This window comes from Cydia splendana, chromosome 17, assembly GCF_910591565.1.
Source record: "Cydia splendana chromosome 17, ilCydSple1.2, whole genome shotgun sequence".
NCBI classification, from domain to species: Eukaryota; Metazoa; Arthropoda; class Insecta; order Lepidoptera; family Tortricidae; genus Cydia; species Cydia splendana.
Window position 1 is genome coordinate 14,580,123 of NC_085976.1, and position 22,411 is coordinate 14,602,533.

At 45.6% G+C, this 22,411-nt stretch overlaps 1 protein-coding gene across 1 annotated transcript in view; it reads left to right on the forward strand.

Moving 5' to 3' along the window:
* Positions 1-22,411, forward strand: part of LOC134798856 (ral GTPase-activating protein subunit beta) — a 67,014-nt gene that overhangs the window by 31,543 nt on the left and 13,060 nt on the right. The window contains exons 9-21 of the mRNA XM_063771247.1: positions 2,124-2,261; positions 3,444-3,539; positions 4,175-4,300; positions 4,686-4,763; positions 5,164-5,329; positions 5,788-5,997; positions 6,545-6,753; positions 8,023-8,100; positions 13,781-13,915; positions 14,550-14,771; positions 16,953-17,059; positions 19,477-19,642; positions 19,837-20,014. Of these exons, the coding sequence (XP_063627317.1) occupies positions 2,124-2,261; positions 3,444-3,539; positions 4,175-4,300; positions 4,686-4,763; positions 5,164-5,329; positions 5,788-5,997; positions 6,545-6,753; positions 8,023-8,100; positions 13,781-13,915; positions 14,550-14,771; positions 16,953-17,059; positions 19,477-19,642; positions 19,837-20,014 (1,909 nt within the window). The remainder of the gene's footprint in view (positions 1-2,123; positions 2,262-3,443; positions 3,540-4,174; positions 4,301-4,685; positions 4,764-5,163; positions 5,330-5,787; positions 5,998-6,544; positions 6,754-8,022; positions 8,101-13,780; positions 13,916-14,549; positions 14,772-16,952; positions 17,060-19,476; positions 19,643-19,836; positions 20,015-22,411) is intronic.

The window sequence follows — 22,411 nt, forward strand, 5'->3', positions numbered from 1 at the left end:
CAAGTGCCATTTCTTGGAATACTTTTAGATGATAAGTGCTCCTGGAAATCGCACATCGACAAAGTATGTGGAAGAACAAACAGCTTTGCCTATGCTCTTTGGCGTTTGACTAAAGTAACAGATAGACAAACTGCTATTCAAGCATATCATGGCTACATTTGCTCAATACTTAGATACGGGATTTTGATATGGGGTAACTCGGTGCATATAAATAGACTTTTTATCGCACAAAAACAATGCATACGCAATATTTGTGATGTACGACAGCATGTATCTTGTAAACCTTTATTCAAAGAGCTTAAACTTTTAACATTACCATCACTGTATATCTATGAAATGTGTATTTTTGTAAAGACAAATCCAAACCTATTTAAAAAGGTGAGTGATGTGTGGAGCTTTAATACCCGTTACCCAGATAACTTGTACTTGCCGAGAATAAAAACGAAATTATTTAAGAACAGCTGCTATCCAATGGCCATCAGATTATTTAATGCTCTACCGAACAGTCTCAAAAACTTGTCTTTAAGGGAACTGAAAAGAAAACTTTCGCAATGGTTGCTAGAAGAATGCTTCTATTCTGTTAACGAATTCCTGAAGAGAAATGAAATTGCCCGTAGCTATTAAGTATTTATGTAATTAAATGTATTGATTATGGTTTTGTAAAAATAGTTTAGACTAGAATAAGTGTTTATATTTGCATGTCTTTACTGACAAAGCATGTGAGACTCAATACCTCTGTTGTAAATACCTTTGTAATGACCATGTTTTTAGCAAATAAATTTCTGATTTCTGATTTCTGATTTCTTACTTTTATCCATTAATTATAAAACATGTAAAAGGATTGGTACTAAGTGTGGTAGCGCAGCGGTGTGCGAGGATTAAAGTCACCATTAGAAACGCCAATAAGAAACATAATTTATTTCGAGGGCAATATAACGGCAATTCTCTTGTATTCAATTTATTTGATATTCTAAGCGTCGGTTGCACCAAACTGTTCGTATCGTTAAAGAGTTCGCTAAATTTTTATGTATGGAAAGTTTCATAGTAAAGCGCCGGGGCGCAGCGGCTGACGTTGATCAGTCTGTCAAATGTGGTTGGTGTAACCGGCCCTAAGGCTTTGTGTGAGTTGGGTTTGGGTGACGGGACGAGATTGTGTTATACACCGTGGGACTGTTGATTTTGATTTTATTGTTTTGGGGATTCTTGTCTTTTGTATTTCATTTCAGTTCTTACCGTGCCTGTGACAGCTATCACTTTGGTACAATTTGTGACTTCAAGGCGTAACATTGTACCACAGTGACAGCTGGCACAGGTACGAGTAGACAGGAATCTATCTATACTATTTTAATTATTTTAAAGCTGGTGGTCTACTGGTTAGGTTAATCGCTATGGCTCATATTTAAAGCAGCAGGACTGTAACATAGATTCAAAAATGTTACTTACGCCCGTGTTTCTGTAATTTCATAAGGAATTTAAAGTGTGTGAAAATCATTTATGGTAAAATACAATAGAAGGGGCTATTGTAATATGGGTAACAATAGAAAATAAAGTTCAACTAACAAAATGACTTATGAAATTTTCACAACATGCGGTTTCCAACATTTAATGAACCAACATGGCGTTACTCAAATACTTCCAATCTGTTATATTTCATTATGCTGTTCTAGTCATTCCTGTCCATGTCTGAATAATCTGGCCGACCATTAGGGCCACTTGCACCATTCTGGGTGGGATGGTGCAAATGGCGCCTAGTGTCAGTGGGTTAAAAGTTTAAAACATGGCTAAAATGCTTTCAGAAAATTTTCGTGACATGGTTGGGTGGCCTAGCCTAGACTTTCAAGGGTGAAATTGTATTTATTTCATATAGTTTACCCTTGTTCCACAGAGTTTCGTTTCACCGAAGGGGTTTTCTTTTATTGAAAATTATATTTCTCTAAACAATTATGGTTTTTAACTGTTAAATTAAACTAAGCCTTTATGATCATTGCCAAATCTTAGAAATAAAACTTTTCTGCGAAGCAAAATTCGGTGAAACGAAACTTTCTTTGGCAAAATTAAAACAGATTCTTTCATGCACCATTTTGAGTAGGGTTTTGTGAGGTATAGCCGGGTATTGGGCACAGGGCGGGGCTCGGAGCGGTGGTGGGAGGCGGGGGTCAGCGGCTCCAGCGCCGCGGAGGAGGGGGACACGCCCCCCGCGCACCGCCGCCTCGCCAAGTCCTACAGCGTGGCCGGCAAGGCCAGGGACAAGACCGAGAAAGGTATACACTGTTATAACTGTCGAAAATTAGGACCCTGGCTTCCGAGGGAGCGTGGCAGCGGGGTGGAGAGGTATACACTGCTGTGGCCAGGCGACCATCATCATATCAGTAGAAAGACTTCCTTCCCTAGATATGTCCAGTAGGTAAATGAGCAGCTAAGCGGCCCATATATGTTAGGGGCCTTTTCTGGCTGCCACTCAAGTTATAATTTTACAAGCTCCAGATTGGTAAGAACCAATCACTAGTTAAAAGACGTCTCGTCAGGTCGTCTGTGTCACATTAAGCGTATGACAATCGCATCTATCGCCAGTTTAAACTTGTAAAATTATAAAATAGAGCCTTCATTAATAAGGTAAGTGTTTGTTATATATTTAGTTTTGTTTTGCACAAACTGAGTTTAAGGTTTTGGTTGTGAACGTAGTGTGTTGTACATTGTTTGGTTTGCACATTCCGGGTTCACGTAGTTCATGGACTTTTCCTTTATTGTATATAAAAGAAAATTAAATTAATGTAAAACCCGCTTAATACGATCACGTTTAACACGAGATCCTGCGTAAGTGTACGGGCTCTGTCACGAAGGACCAGCGGTGCGTTTGGTGGGTCGTTCAGCGTTGCGTCGAGCGTCCTAAATAATTAAGCAGCGTGCACTGAGCCTCGCATTCTTCATATTTGTTTAAGGGCTCATTTAGACGGTGCGAGAACTCGCATGCGAGTTTCATTACATTGCGTTATTTGATCGGTCGGTTGAATTGATGTAACCTCAATGGTCCGCAATGTAACTAAAATCGTACACAAGTTCGCGCGCCGTCTAAATGAACCTTAAAATGGACGCCCCGCCAGACTCCCCGCTCATCGCCGTCGCTCGAGCGTCCACACAATTTGCACCCCTACACTGGTCCCTGCTATATGTTTTTACTTTCCTCCTTAGGGTTCATTTAGACGATGCGAGAATTCGCTTGCGAGTTTCATTACATTGCGGATTTTGATCGGTCCGTTGAATCTTACGGAACCAACACTCCGCAATGTAACTAAAATCGCATGCGACTATGCGCGCCGTCTAAATCAGCCCTAAGACGCTTCCTGAGGTATTTTTCTATTTTTCTTTGGAGTCTTCCTAAGCGGGTTTTACTGTAGTTATATTGTATTCTAACGGTTGTTATTGTGTAACTAACTTGTGTGTAGGTACTCCACGGTCATCTCTAATCGGACTGACGGGGGGAGGCAGCAGGCCTGCTAGTGTGGCGCCTACTACTCCACCTAATTCTATCGTCTCACAAGGTATGTTACCCTGGTCCGTCGCTCTCAAAATTGTACACGTCTTTCTATGACTTGCACTAAATATAAGGTCTGCGTAACTAGATAAGAAATTTAAACAAACTTAGAGTTTTCTTTTTATTTGGTGTATCTATTTATTAATGTCTGTCACTGAACACATCAATTAACTTGGAATGAAATCACACAATGCCGGCCTAATCAGATTGTTTACATTCTTTATCTCGTTTCGCTGGCATTGTTTTATGAATACAAACTATGCAAAAGGTCAAATTTCTCTGCAATTGAATGTATCTTAAACGTTGTGATTATAATGCAAACAAAATGTAAAAAATGACTTTTAACGTTTTTCAACCTGTGGAACTATAACGACCTTAAAAAGAGTCGCGGCAGTACCGTCTTTACCATAAGGGCACACGAGGCCCGTGTCCAGGGCCCCCATCCTCAGGGGGCCTCGAAGGACAGACAGTAACAGTATATTTGATTACCCATAATAATTCTAATTCGCTTTCTTTACTTTCCAAAAGGGCCCCAAATTCTTATGTGCCCATAGACCCCAGCATAGTTTAGCCCCAGCAGCAGGGGTAGCGAACAATTTCATCACACCATAGATGATTAATTGGCTACGCTTTTTTTTCCAGTGTGTGATACGGAGAAACCGCCCCTGACTCCACTGCGTCCGAAAGTGAACTCCATCTTCCATTTGTTCGGCGAGTGGCTGTTCGAAGCAGCACTCATTGGGACCACGCCTTCCTACAACAACCAACGTAATTCGTTCATAAATATGTTGCAACAATGCTCAGTACTTACCTTCTCCTAGTGGCACTTTTGATTGGTTGCAATATAAACTTAACTCATTTTCTAATAAAAGTAGTATAGAATTGTAGGTCACAGATGTAGTGCCTAATTATTTCTCATCGTATTTTCACGGAAACTTACGAACGTGTCTTGCTATTTCAGTCAGTCTTGGTACAAAAAGTACTGACATTTACTGAGCTAGCATGACAAATACGAACGTGTCCGAGGAAATACGATGGGAAACAATTATGCACTACATCTGTAAATCAGGGTCAATAAGAGATGATAAGTCCCCTGCGATTGCAATTATAGAGTTTTATCCGGTCAAATATTTATAAAAATGTTTGCTTTCAGAACGAGCCGACGGCACTCCGCCGCCGCCATCATTGTCGGATGCCACGAGCAAACTGAATATGGCAGCGTACCAACCAGGTAACGTACATAAAGGCAAAAAACAAACTAGAATGAACTTATTACATATGACTTTTTTAAACAAAACCGTACCAAAATACCGGCATGGTCCAATAAAAAAAAAAACAAGTTTTTCTCAATTTACAGCTCTTAAGGTGGTATTCCAACTGTCCAATATCATTGCATCTCACTCTCTCATTAAGTGAAATGTGAGGCGCAACACACATTGGACAAACAAATTGGATAAGTGGACTATCACCCTTAGTGCCTTAATGCCTTTTTTACTTACCCGCCTAAGGAAATTAAAGAGTTCGATTGCGCCTGCTAGTATTATTAATAAGCAAGATTACGGCTTAACTGACTATTTCTATGGAACGTATAGTGAAAAGGAATAATTCTAACCATACCTATCCTTTTACAGGTCGCGCCGAAGCCCTAGGCGCCTTATGTCGCGTACTTTGCTCCAAGCAGTGTCGTGAAGAGGTTTCAGCCCAGTACCTAGCACGTTGCTACGCCGCCATTCACCGCGGGCTGAGAGACCCGCCTACCGCGCCCGCTGTCGTACTCAATGCGCCTGATATATTCAGGTAAACTAATTTGAACCTTAATGCACAAGCCATAGAGTCGCGGTTTATGTGAACTGTCATGTTGCTACGCCGCCGCCATTCGGCGTGGGCTGAGGGACCTACCTACTGCGCCTACTCAACGTGCCTGATATATTCAGATAAACAAGTTTGAATCTCAATGCTTGTCTCATAGAGTTTAATTTTTGGTGAAACCGCTAATTCCACTGTATTGATAAATGAGTCTGAGGGCCCACTGCGAAAAACGTAAATCGAAGTTTCGTTATTTGCCACTCTATCGCTCTTGCGTATTCGAGCGACAGGGAGGCAGATAAAGAAATTTAGATTTTCGTTTTTCGCGGTAGGGCCTCTGAATCATTAACAATTCAAGATGTAATTAACTTTTATTTAACTTTCATTCTTATTTCGTAAACCTCGTATAAAGTCTTTATTCGTAAAGTATCTTCACATTTCAATTACAGATTGGACCTGGATGGCGTATTGGTGTTAGTTCCTGACTTCATCACAGCACTAGAGCACATCCTAACAGAGCGAGAGCCCAAACTGGAATGCGGTTCCATAGACAAGCGAGAGCTGCGCAAGGCGGCCATCAGCGCGTTGTTGTCTCTGGTCGCCTTCCCGCACCATTATAAGGGGCTGCCGGTTCCTGAGTTCCCCGGGTGCAATGAGTAGTAAGTGAAACTCTTATCTTAGTTATGTAATCCTGGTATTCGTCTCAATGATTACGACGGTAAAATTGTAACAGGCTAGCTAGAGCGGTAAATTAAAACTAGGTTCTTTATAATCAATAATATAATATGAAAATATGTACAATAAAATAATAGTTATTTGTTTTACAAGGGGGCAAAGTTGTTGTTTAACTGCTCGTGCTTACGTTTTGTCACATGTCATCTACATGGGGCTTTTGGTTTCGAGGTTCCCTTGGTTATGGTATTCTGTGGAATATTTTTTTTTACATTGTCACAGACTAAAATCCAAATCAGGAGTGGGTACACAGAGGAACGTTTATCATAGACATGCGAGACTCTCATGCTTTTCGTACATTTCTTTACTGACGTTCGAGTAAATGATACAGTCGACGTCAAAGATATATTTGTCACCTTATTACAAAGGAGCAAGGTGCTAAACTGTAATTTGCAGTCTGTGTACATTATGTTGACGTTGACTGTACAATTCTGAACCATATCACCACCAACTACAACTCACTTTCCCTTGCAGCGCCGGCATGACACTAGGCGACTACGCCCGCGGCAAGATCTCCCTAATCTGCGTAACTGCAGTCCAGGTTGAGACCTCAGACGCACTAGCAGTGCCTTTGCTAAGCGCTTTGTACCTGTGTGTGAGGCATAACGCGCAGGTATCGACGGCGAGCAAGGCGCATAGCGCGCCGCCTGGCTCGACTATGTCGCATAGCACGGATTACAAAGGTAAGGTTACCTATGTGTTATGCGGTCCTGGTATTTTTGAGGACATTATTCTATGAAATTCCTTGTCAAATGAAAATTGCGATACTATTCAATTGCTGGTGGTATTTTATGAGAATTTAAACTTTAATACCAATTAGTGAAAATATTATTTTGATAATAAGATTTTCTTTTTTGTTTGACACACTATTTTATTATCTTCTTATGAAGAAAAAATACTATAAATGTATCCAGTACATATGCTCTTTTAATTTGCTCTTACATTAAAACTTATCAACCAACCACGATCAATATTGTTGTAAATACATAAAGAGTTACCTACCTTAGCTACACCTACACGCTATATCATCATCTTACATTTTTCTGCTACTTACACATCAAGCCACACTTCAAATCCAAGTAAATATTGGGAAAGAGAGATTTTTATCTCTAAGAAAATTCAATATTCTACCATTGTTTACTCGCCGTTCGCTTCAAGTTGGCCGTTACCTCCCCCGCACCATGCCGCAACTCAGGCCCGCTTAGTACTATGACATGACTGTGACGTCATTATGCAACGGCCATCGGGAAGTGAACGGGTAGTATTTATTAACAATGTTTTTAGCCAGTTGTTGACCAGAAATATACACCTATATTATGAAAAAGAACGTGAATGCAAACCATAAAAATCATAAAAATGACTTGCTCCAACAAGTAGATTGAGTTACTTTAGCGTTTCTCCCCAACCCTGCAAGATGCAACTGAGATGTGTAGCATAGTTGGGTAGAGTAGATCTGGCTAAAAACACACTGCTGATCCGAGGAAACCGACAGATTTTAATTTGATTGTCCTTCATACGATAAAAAATCGGAAAATGTTACCATTCCAGTTTGGAATTTGTTAATTATGTGCAATAAAACATGTAATGCTAATATATGGACATCATTTATTTGATCTTATCAAATAAAGCTGTTAAAGTCATAATTTCATTTCTGAATGTTGCATTACTAGGTATGGCTATTTTTAGGTTTCCGTAGCCGAAATGGCTAAACTGAAATCCTTATAGTTTCATCATGTCCGTATGTCACAGCTATTTTTGAAACGACCGCATTTACCTATTGTGATAAAAAAAATGTTAGTTAGTAATAGTTACGAACCAAAATTAATCGAATTTATACTGTTGTGAAGCAAAATTATTAGCTTTGTCTATAACCATCCGGATTCCTCGGATCGGTTTATCACATTTATGTTACGTTACCACCATTGTGTTGTCACCGCCGTTCACTCCGGTAGCGCGCTCCGACGGCGGCGCGGCGGAGCCCTCGCTGGACGACCTCGTCACCGACCTGGACCCGGCGTCGCCGCTTTTCGGTAAACTCTTTTATAATATTTTTCAAACTCGAAGGGTAGGTGTCATCCCCATATAATTTATAACCTAATAACGCCAAATCTCGGCAAATTTTATTGAAATGACTGCTGTCATCCTACCCATCGAGTTTGAAAAGTACTATTAGCCACCCCACCCCACACTAGCGTCTCCCGAGCGTCGGCGTCTAGTCAACTCTGTGGCTGCTACTCGACGCAACGTTGGCGCAACTGCGCAGCGACGCCATTCCATAGCGCTGACTGGACGCCGACGCTCTAAAGACGTTAGCGTGGGGTGGCCCTTTATACTGCATGGGCCATGTTTGATTAACTTGATTATACAGATAAGCTTACTATTCTCTAAACTCGCTAATGTATACGCATAGTGTAAATTATTGCAACCTACATTTTATAGATAAATATAGTAGATGCCTATGTATGGTTTTATTAAGGCTGGACTGTCAAACGTTAACCCATGACAACCAAGTTACAGTAGTTACCGCGAAACGTATAGAGCCATTACTGCCAGTTACTCAAGTGTCAAAACTACTACATTTGGCTCTAATTTACGCGTCGTATCTTTGTTTAAGAGCGCTATTACATTTCGGCGTTGAGCGAGTTTAGGTATTTTACGCGCTGCGGCAGGCCGTGCGAGCTCAGTATGCCGATCCCTTCTACCACACTCGCACTACAATGATGGATTAAACATTCTTGATCCTTCGCGAAGCATATTGAAATCAACCATAACAACACTAACTGTACTTAACTTTTAAAGTTCTAAAACTGTTATTTGGTAAGTACGAAAATACTAAATGCAGTGCAAATGTACATAGGGGCTGTTCATAAATTACGTCATCTATTTTTGACGATTTTTGACCCCCCCCCCGCCCCTCAAATCATCCAAAAATCAAGCTTCGGATGAATCTGTTTCCTCCTACGTCATGTTACCATCATCCGATGTCCAGACCCCCCCCCCCCCCCCCACTCCTCCCATTTGAAACGACGTAATTTATGAATAGCCCCATACTCGTACTTATGAAGGTATATTACTCGAAAGAAATTATAGGTACCTACTCGCTTATTTACATGTTTCGTCATTGCATTTAGTACCTATAGGTTGTAAAGTTTGTATCAACGAGGGTTTAAAAACGAACTGGTACTGAGGATCTGATGATGATTAAGGTGGTCACGGATACCAATCAACCATGTAGTAACATGATTAGGCTCGTTTGATTCGTCTCAACAAGATCTTTGACACTGAAGATACACAAGGTCTGATGATGGAGCTGGAAGGTGGCCACGGGTACCAGTCTACCATGTAACTGAACTACTTCGTGTTTGGGCTCGTTTGATTCGTCTCAACAAGATCTTTGACACAAGGTAGTACTCAGGGTCTGATGATGGAGCGCGAAGGTGGCGACGGGTACCTGTCTATCATCATCAGCTCCATCATCAGACCCTGAGTAGTATCTTGTGTCAAACATCTTATTGCGACGAATCAAACGAGCCCAAACACGAAGTGGTTCAGTTACATGGTAGACTGGTACCCGTGGCCACAGTCCAGCTCCATCATCAGACCCTGAGTACTAACTTGTGTCAAAGATCTTGTTGCGACGAATCGAACGAAGCCAAACACGAAGTGGTGTAGTTGCATGGTTGATTGGTACCGGTGACCACCTTCCGGATCCATCATCATACCCTCAGTACTACCTTGTGTCAAAGATCTTGTTGCGACAAATCAAACGAGCCCAAACACGAAGTGGTTCAGTTACATGGTAGACTGGTACCCGTGGCCACCTTCCAGCTCCATCATCAGATCCTGAGTACTATCTTGTGTCCAAGGTCTTGTTGAGACGAATCAAACGAGCCTAAACACGAAGTGGTTTAGTTGCATGGTTGATTGGTACCGGTGACCACCTTCCGGCTCCAACATCAGACCCTGAGTACTATCTTGTGTCAAAGATCTTATAGAAACGAATAAAACGAGCCTAAACACGAAGTGGTTTAGTGGCATGGTTGATTGGTACCGGTGACCACCTTCCGGCTCCAACATCAGACCCTGAGTACTATCTTGTGTCAAAGATCTTATAGAAACGAATAAAACGAGCCTAAACACGAAGTGGTTTAGTGGCATGGTTGATTGGTACCGGTGACCACCTGCCGGCTCCATCATCAGACCCTGAGTATTATCTTGTGCCAAAGATCTTGTTGAGACGAATCAAACGAGCCCAAACACGAAGTGGTTTAGTTGCATGGTTGATTGGTACCGGTGACTACCTTCCGGCTCCATCATCAGACCCTGAGTACTATCTTAAGTCAAAGATCTTGTTGAGACGAATAAAACGAGCCTAAACACGAAGTGGTTTAGTTGCATTGTTGATTGGTACTGGTGACCACCTTCCGGCTCCATCATCAGACCCTGAGTACTATCTTAAGTCAAAGATCTTGTTAAGCCGAATCAAACGAGCCCAAACACGAAGTGGTTTAGTTGCATGGTTGATTGGTACCGGTGACCACCTTCCGGCTCCATCATCAGACCCTGAGTACTATCTTGAGTCAAATAAATACATATAGAATGTCAGGTCGTTTCAAATATTTTTAATCCTGTCCGGTAGTTTATTAAACTGTACCATTATAAATTATAATACTATAAAAACAGTGCTAGGATCAAAGTCTCTCGTTGCGGTTTACACGCACACAGTATAGCGTTTTACACGGCGCCCGCCGCACACAATGATAAAAAACCTCGTCGTCGCCGTTGAAAATGTGCGGAGCCGACCGACACACGTCCTGCCTCTACAAGCTCTGCCGCGGCACTGAGCTGGCGCAGCGCGCGTCATCGGTAATATAGAGTAGTTTTCAAAAAATTGCCAAAAAATTATAGTAGAATTTCATAAACACTAATGTATACCAACAGTATAAGCAAACGTTGCAGATTGCTTGAGTATGAAAATGACTTCGATATTAAGTAGATTTTCGTAGGAATTGACACTTGTTTCGGAGAGAAAATCGAGTTCGTTTTACTTTGATTTTCTCTTTCTCAAAGGTATGTAGGAAAAATATAGTTTGATATGCCTAAAGTACAGGGTATTAGTAATACAAAATAGCCAGGTTTAGCAGAGTAAAATTCTCAACATTTCCAAATAAGAGCTCGCCATTCAGTGCTTCACGGGGTTTTTCGGAAACGACCATCAGAAAAAAAATCATTACTAATTTAATAAGTCCTTTTTCTAATATTTACAACGATATTTATAAAGATAAGAAGACGCTTTTACTGGAACAATTACTCATTGTTTCTAATAATGAGCGCAAAGTCCTGAATTTCGTCGACTAGTATCATCAATTTTGCATTATTTCGACTTTTCTTGTAAGAGCGCTCTTAAACTATGAACAAAGAATACCTAATTTCCATTCATAGATTTGAAAGACCTTGTTTAGTAGCTAAACAAATGAATATAATACTACATATGTGACGTCCCACGGTCAAAGGTACCTTATGGCGGGTATGGAGTTATGCATACCCCAGTAATCTACAATAAATAAGCTATCGATAACACAAAAGATCAACCTTCTAGGTTGCGTAGTTACAGAGATATGATTTTTTGAAAATAATGTTGTGAAATTAGCAACTTTACGATAGAGAAGTTTTAAGTTTAGCCGCCTAAAAAACTATGTTCCTGAAGTAAGTTACATAGTTGACTACAAATAATAATACCTTATATATGTGAGATTAAAAAAATATTGCGACTTGTTCTGTAATGCAAATAGAAACTTTTGATATCGACTGATTTATGTGTATACTAGCCAATCTCTTGAAAATAAAGTTTTATTTCATTTTCACGATTGATTGCAATGAGCTCTCAAGATTTAAATTTTATCTATTAGAAAACGACACTGACAGACAGTTTGAGCAAAAAACAATACCGATTTAGAGGTGAAAATGTATTTTCTGACTTTTTCATATAAAATCACAAAATTGAATATTTTTACTTTTAATGTGACACACAATCAATTTTTCTGATCACATATGAAAGAAATTCTGTCATTCAAATGAAATAAATCCTAAAACCCCAACTAAATACTATATTTAACCCCTTATGCCACTTTAAACTTACATAACAATAACAGTATTTGCTCCATACAATTACGAAAAGGTACCTTATGGAAATAAATCTAATAATACATCACTACAAAATATCAATCATATTACAGTTTATCTTTTATGAATAGAAAATATTAATTTACATTAAACTGCCCCAAATTTAATTAGTTCTTCGTCATAATAATCTTAAAAAAGACCAATAATTTGTATGTAATGAAAAGGTACCTTGTGATTAAGTTACATGATGAGGCATGATGATGATGGAACAGTTAGGATAAACTAATAATATTTTGGGGTTAAGATGGTATAAATCGTCTATTTCTTATCAATAATATATTTCGGTTGCTATTGAAGATAAGCGGCATTGAGGTTCAATGACCTCAGATATTCCATAAGGTAATGCGTCGGGTATTGGCATTTTTCAGCAAACCAATGGCTGATTTACTGCATGCGACCAAACCAAATGAAGATTATTCTAGTTAAGAAACACTTGACGAGAGTAACTTTGGTATAATAGCAGGCTACTTGGATTTGTGATGTCGGTCGATGTACGGTTATAATATTTGCGAGGCCCCCCGACCAGAACTGAAATTATCAAATTAGTTTTGCAGAATGCTAATACAGTTCTCTATCAAACTTCTTTTCCCGTATTGACTAGTTTTTTTGGGAATTTTCAATCTTTTTTCCATAAGGTACCTTTTCTACTAAACTCTGAGACGACATTACTAGGCTTATAACTAACTTATAACAAAAATAAAAACAGGTAAACAAACGTTACGCATTAAGGTTTCAGATCACACAATAAAAAAAAATTGAGCATTTTTTCACCTCTTTACAAAACATTTCATATCTCCGAAACTAGAAACCCTCATAAGGTACCTTTTTCCGTGGAACGTCACATATTATCAATATCTGTATAATCAAACGTTGATCGTAAATTAACGAACTTTTCTTGACAAGTTTCGTTACATTTTGTGTATATTTTTTGTTGTTACCATTGCTTGCTTGTTATTGATTTAAGAAATGACTATCTTCTAAGTTATACTGCATATTTTATTAGGTGAGAATCATTAAAATGCCGTGTGTCCACGTATGCAATAGTTTGAATGCAATTTGGTGTTTCTTGAGTGAATATTTCAAAGTTATTTAGAACTTGCATACAATATTTTGAGGGTGATGACATTTTCACGTAGTTGTTATCATAACCTTACCTAGTTTGACTAAATGTTATGTAAAATATTACACGTTGTTATAAAGTTATGTAATTAAATGTATGATTACGGTAAATAAAAACTATGTACCTTTTACAGATAAATAATCCAGCTGTAATTAAAGTACCTGCGCCTAAGAAGGCCCATTGTTTTTTTTTTCATTGAACTTGCAGTTTTGTTTATGGGTAGTAGCGAAACCGAACCCTTTCACACTTATAAAATTATGAAATGTTGAAAGTAGGCAAGATTAAGAACCGGGCCTTCTTACGCGAAGGTATATTACATGATATGGTGTTTTCTGTGTGGTAATTATCAACTCCTGATGCTTATACTATACATACCTAACTATAGTCGATTGTTATCGGAACGTCAGGTGCGGCACTGGTGGTGCGTGCCACGTACTTAGTGTGCCACCGCCTAATCTCCTCGTGGAAGGGAGACCTGCAGGTGTCGCTGGCCGCGTTGGAACTGCTCTCTGGCCTGGCTAAGCTGCACTCTGCTAAACCAGGTATGTTCTGTACAAGACTGTAAGATGTCTTAGTTATTGATAGTGGATTTTAATACTTGTACAAATTGACATCAATTATTTCCATTCGGTGGAGAACCGGTTTTGATCCATCCTCCGTGACGTTGGAGTGTAATGAAATACTAAGTATTACATTAAGTATACATATGTTGAAAGTTTAAGGCCCCGACTTTTTTTAAATTACATAAACAAACATTGGAGGGAAGCCTTTGCTCAGCAGTGGGACACGACAGGCTCCAAATAATAATAATAATAATAAACAAACATGGTAAAGTAACAGTAGTTACATAATATAAGAAAATACATATTGAGTGAAATATTAAGAATTTTCTATGTTTTCACGCTCACTAGATTTTGTAATTGGTAAGTGATGAACTGTGTATGTAATTGATAGCTTTAAATTACACAAAAATTCTAAGACGATGAATACTTCTAAATATATTAGCCGCTTTAACATCTGATAAAGAGGCGGCTAATATTTTGTAACACTTAAGATTGGTTGCACCAATCCGTCTAACATTTTATTTTACTAGTTTCATAGTTTACTGCTGAGTGGCGATGGTGCAACTGGTACTTAGTGTTCCTTTTACTAACTAAACATATATTTTGACGATAGAAGCGATAGAGCGCAAGCGCGCCGTCCGCTGGATCTGCGACTACATTAGCATCCAATGCAGCCGCCCCCCTCCCGCGCACTCGCGCGACCTGCACTCGTGCGTGGTGGCCGCGTACTCCTGCCTGGCCTCCTGGCTGTGTCCCGCGCTGCTCGCCGACCCGGACTGCCTGGCCGCGCTCATGGAGGTGGTGGAGCTGGGCATCTCGGGCACCAAGAGCCAGGGTGAGTACTGTCTACTACACCGGTGTACCACCTTCACACTCGCGCGACCTGCACTCGTGCGTGGTGGCCGCGTACTCCTGCCTGGCCTCCTGGCTGTGTCCCGCGCTGCTCGCCGACCCGGACTGCCTGGCCGCGCTCATGGAGGTGGTGGAGCTGGGCATCTCGGGCACCAAGAGCCAGGGTGAGTACTGTCTACTACACCGGTGTACCACCTTCACACTCGCGCGACCTGCACTCGTGCGTGGTGGCCGCGTACTCGTGCCTGGCCTCCTGGCTGTGCCCCGCGCTGCTGGCCGACCCGGACTGCCTGGCCGCGCTCATGGAGGTGGTGGAGCTCGGCGTCTCGGGCACCAAGAGCCAGGGTTAGTACTGTCTACTACACCGGTGTACCACCTTCACACTCGCGCGACCTGCACTCGTGCGTGGTGGCCGCGTACTCGTGCCTGGCCTCCTGGCTGTGCCCCGCGCTGCTGGCCGACCCGGACTGCCTGGCCGCGCTCATGGAGGTGATGGAGCTCGGCATCTCGGGCACCAAGAGCCAGGGTGAGTACTGTCTACTACACCGGTGTACCACCTTCACACTCGCGCGACCTGCATTCGTGCGTGGTGGCCGCGTACTCGTGCCTGGCCTCTTGGCTGTGCCCCGCGCTGCTGGCTGACCCGGACTGCCTGGCCGCGCTCATGGAGGTGGTGGAGCTGGGCATCTCGGGCACCAAGAGCCAGGGTGAGTACTGTCTACTACACCGGTGTACCACCTTCACACTCGCGCGACCTGCACTCGTGCGTGGTGGCCGCGTACTCCTGCCTGGCCTCCTGGCTGTGCCCCGCGCTGCTGGCCGACCCGGACTGCCTGGCCGCGCTCATGGAGGTGGTGGAGCTCGGCATCTCGGGCACCAAGAGCCAGGGTTAGTACTGTCTACTACACCGGTGTACCACCTTCACACTCGCGCGACCTGCACTCGTGCGTGGTGGCCGCGTACTCGTGCCTGGCCTCCTGGCTGTGCCCCGCGCTGCTGGCTGACCCGGACTGCCTGGCCGCGCTCATGGAGGTGGTGGAGCTCGGCATCTCGGGCACCAAGAGCCAGGGTTAGTACTGTCTACTACACCAGTGTACCGCCTTCATACTCGCGCGACCTGCACTCGTGCGTGGTGGCCGCGTACTCGTGCCTGACCTCCTGGCTGTGCCCCGCGCTGCTGGCCGACCCGGACTGCCTGGCCGCGCTCATGGAGGTGGTGGAGCTCGGCATCTCGGGCACCAAGAGCCAGGGTTAGTACTGTCTACTACACCAGTGTACCGCCTTCATACTCGCGCGACCTGCACTCGTGCGTGGTGGCCGCGTACTCGTGCCTGACCTCCTGGCTGTGCCCCGCGCTGCTGGCCGACCCGGACTGCCTGGACGCGCTCATGGAGGTGGTGGAGCTCGGTATCTCGGGCACCAAGAGCTGTCTACTACACCGGTGTACCACCTTCACACTCGCGAGACCTGCACTCGTGCGTGGTGGCCGCGTACTCCTGCCTGGCCTCCTGGCTGTGTCCCGCGCTGCTGGCCGACCCGGACTGCCTGGCCGCGCTCATGGAAGTGGTGGAGCTCGGCATCTCGGGCACCAAGAGCCAGGGTGAGTACTGTCTACTACATCAGTGTACCGCCTTCACACTCGTGCGAAATGCACTCCAATTAACATGAGAATTTATTGATAGTGTTCATAATTTAAATACCAGTTCGACACTTTTGCTTACTTGCAGTCCGCGTTTTATAAAATTAACGTAACCTCGGTAACCTGTGCTTTTCCTAACAACAACCACCAGCGCAACTACGTTTATAATATCTATATTCTATTTACATACTTGTACAAAGAGCTTCCGCAATTTACTTTTATGAAAAGGGTTACTTGAGGGACACAGTTTGCCGTATTAACTGGGCTAGACCGTGAAACACTTACCTACACACTTAGGCCCACTTGAGACATTCCACTAACCGTTAACCTAGTGTCAAATTGTACTGGTAACCATGGTAACTCCAGGTTTAACCGGTTAACTTCGGGTTAGTGGAATGGTGCAAGTGGGCCTTAGATCAGCTGGCAGAGTCACTTCTATAAAGCACGCACGAGTCATAGCAGGTTAATTACCATCGGCAACTTCGCAACAGTTAATGGAATATTAATTCCTTAATATAATTTCAGGTAAATCAGGCGAGCAACCAAAAATGAAAGATGAGAAGGAACTAAAGCCTGTTTCTATGAGAGTGCGCGACGCAGCCGAATCCTTATTGATGCTCATTTTGGAACAGGTGAGATGAACTGCCAACTTTTTAGTCAATTAAATGGTGTTATAAGCGTAGACCATGCCACAGGTTGTAGTTTATAACTTTCAAAAATAATGCATTGATTTCGTGTTTTTATTTAATTTATGTTGTTTTTAATTACCGTAAAACAGGGTGAAAAGACACGATTTTCAACTTCAAGGACGATTTTCGCCAATAATCAAAATGATAAAAGTAAAAATATTGATATCATTTTTTGAGTCATGGTTAGTTCTTCAATTTTGCATTCGTGAAATGAATTTTTACCTACCCAATTCAGAGAAAATCAAAGAAAACTACCTGTTTTCTCCATATCCTTAAAACGGGGTCGATAGACACAAGAAAGGGGTGAATAGAAATATTAAGTTTTAGTTGTCATAGGCATCGAATTTGGTCACTATTATAGTAGAAACAACATTATTTGCGGTATTTGACGTCTGTCACTCACAACAGCAATACTACGTAAAATGTCTTGCACATCGAAATCACAAAGGAAAACAACTGCACTGCGAACGTTTACGTTCTACGTCTTTTTTTTTTAATTTTAGGGTTGGCCGGACACCACCGTTATGAATCGGTAGTCGTCTAAGTAAATCGATATGAATATTTCATTTTAGGTCGCAATTGACGATAAGTGCGACCTACTCGGTCGATGTATTAAATGCATTTACCTTGCGGGAAAAACATATAATTTTAGATTTATTTAAATCTCAAATAAAAATTCATTATACGTCACAATTTCTGTGTTTCAAAATTAAATCTCCTTATAGCTCCTCTAACTATCTATCTATTTGTAAAAGACATCACTTTGTACCACTTCAAAAACGGCGGGAAATAGCTGACATAAGTTATTTACTTAGTATCACTACTGGTTTGGTGGATAGTCCTGAACTACTTTCCAATCTCTCTTTTAATACTCCCACTCGTTGTAAAAGGTATTATCCTCCTATTTCCATTAAATTTTCAATGTCCAAATACAGACAGAATAGTTTCTTGTCGCGTGCGAGTAGAGCTTTAAACAACCTGGCAAACCAATTAGATATAGATATATTTAATTGTAAGATACCTTTGGTTAAACATTATTTGACGCTAAAATGTTTTGATTGAGCATGTGTAATCAATCTTTGTTTGCTACTTTTCTATTGTATTTCTGATTGTAGGTGTTTTAAAATATTGTCATTTTTGGATTGTACTTAATATGTAGGTACTGTAAAAAACTTTATGTTGTGTGTTGCTGTGTCCGAGCGTTGACACTTTTCATTTAAGTAAACTTAAATGTAATAATCTGTAGCTACATGTGTGATCCTGTAATTGGCTTTCCATCTCTTATTAATTTGGCATACTCTGTATAGATAGCTGTTGGATCTCCATAACATAAATAAATAAATAAATAAATAAATTCGATACCTCAGTCTACGTGCCATCCAATCGTAATCGCTTGCTGTGACAATCGATTTGCGTTAGTTACATCTCTATATACGTCAGTCATAATGTGTCAAATACCGCAAATAAGTTTATACTATATGTTGATACTCTATTGGCAAAGGGTATATATAAAATATCTGTTAAACAGCTATTTGACACAAAATTATTTTTTCGTGTCTTTTAACCCCCAAGGCGTGTCTTTACACCCCTTTGTTGTATCTAATCACCCCCTATGGCGTAACTATTCACCCCATATGCGTGTCTACTGACCCCTTTATCATGTAAAATTGCTTGTTATTAGTTTTTTCAAAAAAAATGCTTCGGTTTAGAGAAAATTTGTGATATTATTTATTATTTAGGTACTACAGATACTATTTTACCAGGTTAGTTAACTTTTACTTCGTTAATGCCAAAACATTTACCGCTAGAACAAAGTTCAGACAGGCTTAATTTCTTACCCCGGCGAGACCTTACTTTAGAGTCAAAAAAATCTAACTATTAGGCAGGTTGATTATGTTCTTTTGGTATCAATGTAGAGAATAAATAGTCTACTATATACGCATTCCAAAAAATCTAATTTTAGAGATGTACGTTTTTAAATATAACTTGAAAGAAAAAGTTCAAAATTTCTCTATTTACCCCGTGATTTCTGTTGACCCCGTTTTACGGTAGTGATTTAATTAAATATTACTTAATCTGTAGGATAAAAATTTCGTAATGGTCGATCGTGACATTAGGCACCATCTATGATAACGATTTGAAAATAATAATAAGGCCTTCGAGATGGGAGGGCGTGACCATGCTAATGTCATATTCCTATAACTTCACTACAGGCGTTTTTCGTGGCAAAGCGGAGTCCAGTCAGTAATATGTGTCTGTTTATGACAATTTTCTAAGATTCTCCGTTCACTTGACGAGTGCAATTAATGGCAATATTTTTTTATCGATTTTCCAAGATAAAGAGCCATGGCGTTTTCTAGGTGGGATCCGAATCTCCGGGCACCGGTTGGTGTCGATTGGACGAGCGATGGCTATCAGCTTTAGGACACGGCCGCCTGAGGCATTACGTCGCCGACGGCAATATTCTGTTGTCGTTGTTGGAAGAACCGCTCGCGAACAGCCAGGAACCGCAACCTACGCTTATTGGTAAGCGACTGGGTGTTCACGACCACACTATGTTGCCGACGTCAATTTTTTCCACACCATATTGATGCGTAAATTTTAAATTTTGCATTTCCGTACTGACAAATTGGTTTGTCAGGTTAGTAATTTTATTGCCAGGAAAGGGCTTTTTCAAATTTCCTTGAATGTGACGTGTCTATATTTAGTATTTTTACCAGTGATTATCCGCTGCGGCTGGGGCCGCTTCGCGTGGTCCATGAGCAACCGCGGCGCGCCCCGCTCGGGCTTGCGCGGCGGAGGGGCGGCGTGCGCGCGCCCCGTGGACATCACGGAGCCGCCGCCCCGCGCGCCGCCCGTCTGCCGCCCGCTGCCGCCCGCGCCGCCACCGTGCGCCGTGTGAGTACACTACACCATCACCAGCAACCGCGGCGCGCCCCGCTCGGGCTTGCGCGGCGGAGGGGCGGCGTGCGCGCGCCCCGTGGACATCACGGAGCCGCCGCCCCGCGCGCCGCCCGTCTGCCGCCCGCTGCCGCCCGCGCCGCCACCGTGCGCCGTGTGAGTACACTACACCATCACCAGCAACCGCGGCGCGCCCCGCTCGGGCTTGCGCGGCGGCGGGGCGGCGTGCGCGCGCCCCGTGGACATCACGGAGCCGCCGCCCCGCGCGCCGCCCGTCTGCCGCCCGCTGCCGCCCGCGCCGCCACCGTGCGCCGTGTGAGTACACTACACCATCACCAGCAACCGCGGCGCGCCCCGCTCGGGCTTGCGCGGCGGAGGGGCGGCGTGCGCGCGCCCCGTGGACATCACGGAGCCGCCGCCCCGCGCGCCGCCCGTCTGCCGCCCGCTGCCGCCCGCGCCGCCACCGTGCGCCGTGTGAGTACACTACACCATCACCAGCAACCGCGGCGCGCCCCGCTCGGGCTTGCGCGGCGGAGGGGCGGCGTGCGCGCGCCCCGTGGACATCACGGAGCCGCCGCCCCGCGCGCCGCCCGTCTGCCGCCCGCTGCCGCCCGCGCCGCCACCGTGCGCCGTGTGAGTACACTACACCATCACCAGCAACCGCGGCGCGCCCCGCTCGGGCTTGCGCGGCGGAGGGGCGGCGTGCGCGCGCCCCGTGGACATCACGGAGCCGCCGCCCCGCGCGCCGCCCGTCTGCCGCCCGCTGCCGCCCGCGCCGCCACCGTGCGCCGTGTGAGTACACTACACCATCACCAGCAACCGCGGCGCGCCCCGCTCGGGCTTGCGCGGCGGCGGGGCGGCGTGCGCGCGCCCCGTGGACATCACGGAGCCGCCGCCCCGCGCGCCGCCCGTCTGCCGCCCGCTGCCGCCCGCGCCGCCACCGTGCGCCGTGTGAGTACACTACACCATCACCAGCAACCGCGGCGCGCCCCGCTCGGGCTTGCGCGGCGGCGGGGCGGCGTGCGCGCGCCCCGTGGACATCACGGAGCCGCCGCCCCGCGCGCCGCCCGTCTGCCGCCCGCTGCCGCCCGCGCCGCCACCGTGCGCCGTGTGAGTACACTACACCATCACCAGCAACCGCGGCGCGCCCCGCTCGGGCTTGCGCGGCGGAGGGGCGGCGTGCGCGCGCCCCGTGGACATCACGGAGCCGCCGCCCCGCGCGCCGCCCGTCTGCCGCCCGCTGCCGCCCGCGCCGCCACCGTGCGCCGTGTGAGTACACTACACCATCACCAGCAACCGCGGCGCGCCCCGCTCGGGCTTGCGCGGCGGAGGGGCGGCGTGCGCGCGCCCCGTGGACATCACGGAGCCGCCGCCCCGCGCGCCGCCCGTCTGCCGCCCGCTGCCGCCCGCGCCGCCACCGTGCGCCGTGTGAGTACACTACACCATCACCAGCAACCGCGGCGCGCCCCGCTCGGGCTTGCGCGGCGGAGGGGCGGCGTGCGCGCGCCCCGTGGACATCACGGAGCCGCCGCCCCGCGCGCCGCCCGTCTGCCGCCCGCTGCCGCCCGCGCCGCCACCGTGCGCCGTGTGAGTACACTACACCATCACCAGCAACCGCGGCGCGCCCCGCTCGGGCTTGCGCGGCGGAGGGGCGGCGTGCGCGCGCCCCGTGGACATCACGGAGCCGCCGCCCCGCGCGCCGCCCGTCTGCCGCCCGCTGCCGCCCGCGCCGCCACCGTGCGCCGTGTGAGTACACTACACCATCACCAGCAACCGCGGCGCGCCCCGCTCGGGCTTGCGCGGCGGAGGGGCGGCGTGCGCGCGCCCCGTGGACATCACGGAGCCGCCGCCCCGCGCGCCGCCCGTCTGCCGCCCGCTGCCGCCCGCGCCGCCACCGTGCGCCGTGTGAGTACACTACACCATCACCAGCAACCGCGGCGCGCCCCGCTCGGGCTTGCGCGGCGGAGGGGCGGCGTGCGCGCGCCCCGTGGACATCACGGAGCCGCCGCCCCGCGCGCCGCCCGTCTGCCGCCCGCTGCCGCCCGCGCCGCCACCGTGCGCCGTGTGAGTACACTACACCATCACCAGCAACCGCGGCGCGCCCCGCTCGGGCTTGCGCGGCGGAGGGGCGGCGTGCGCGCGCCCCGTGGACATCACGGAGCCGCCGCCCCGCGCGCCGCCCGTGTGCCGCCCGCTGCCGCCCGCGCCGCCGCCCTGAGCCGTGTGAGTACACCAGGTCACGAGTTGGTGGACTTTATGTCTTCGTAATAAGAGCGTTTTCACATTGTCCGATCCGATATCGGATGTAGGATCCTACATCCACAATACCCGGCCGCAGGGTGTGCTGGGACACGCCATCCCTGCTTCAGCAGCACATATACGCTCACAAACCAT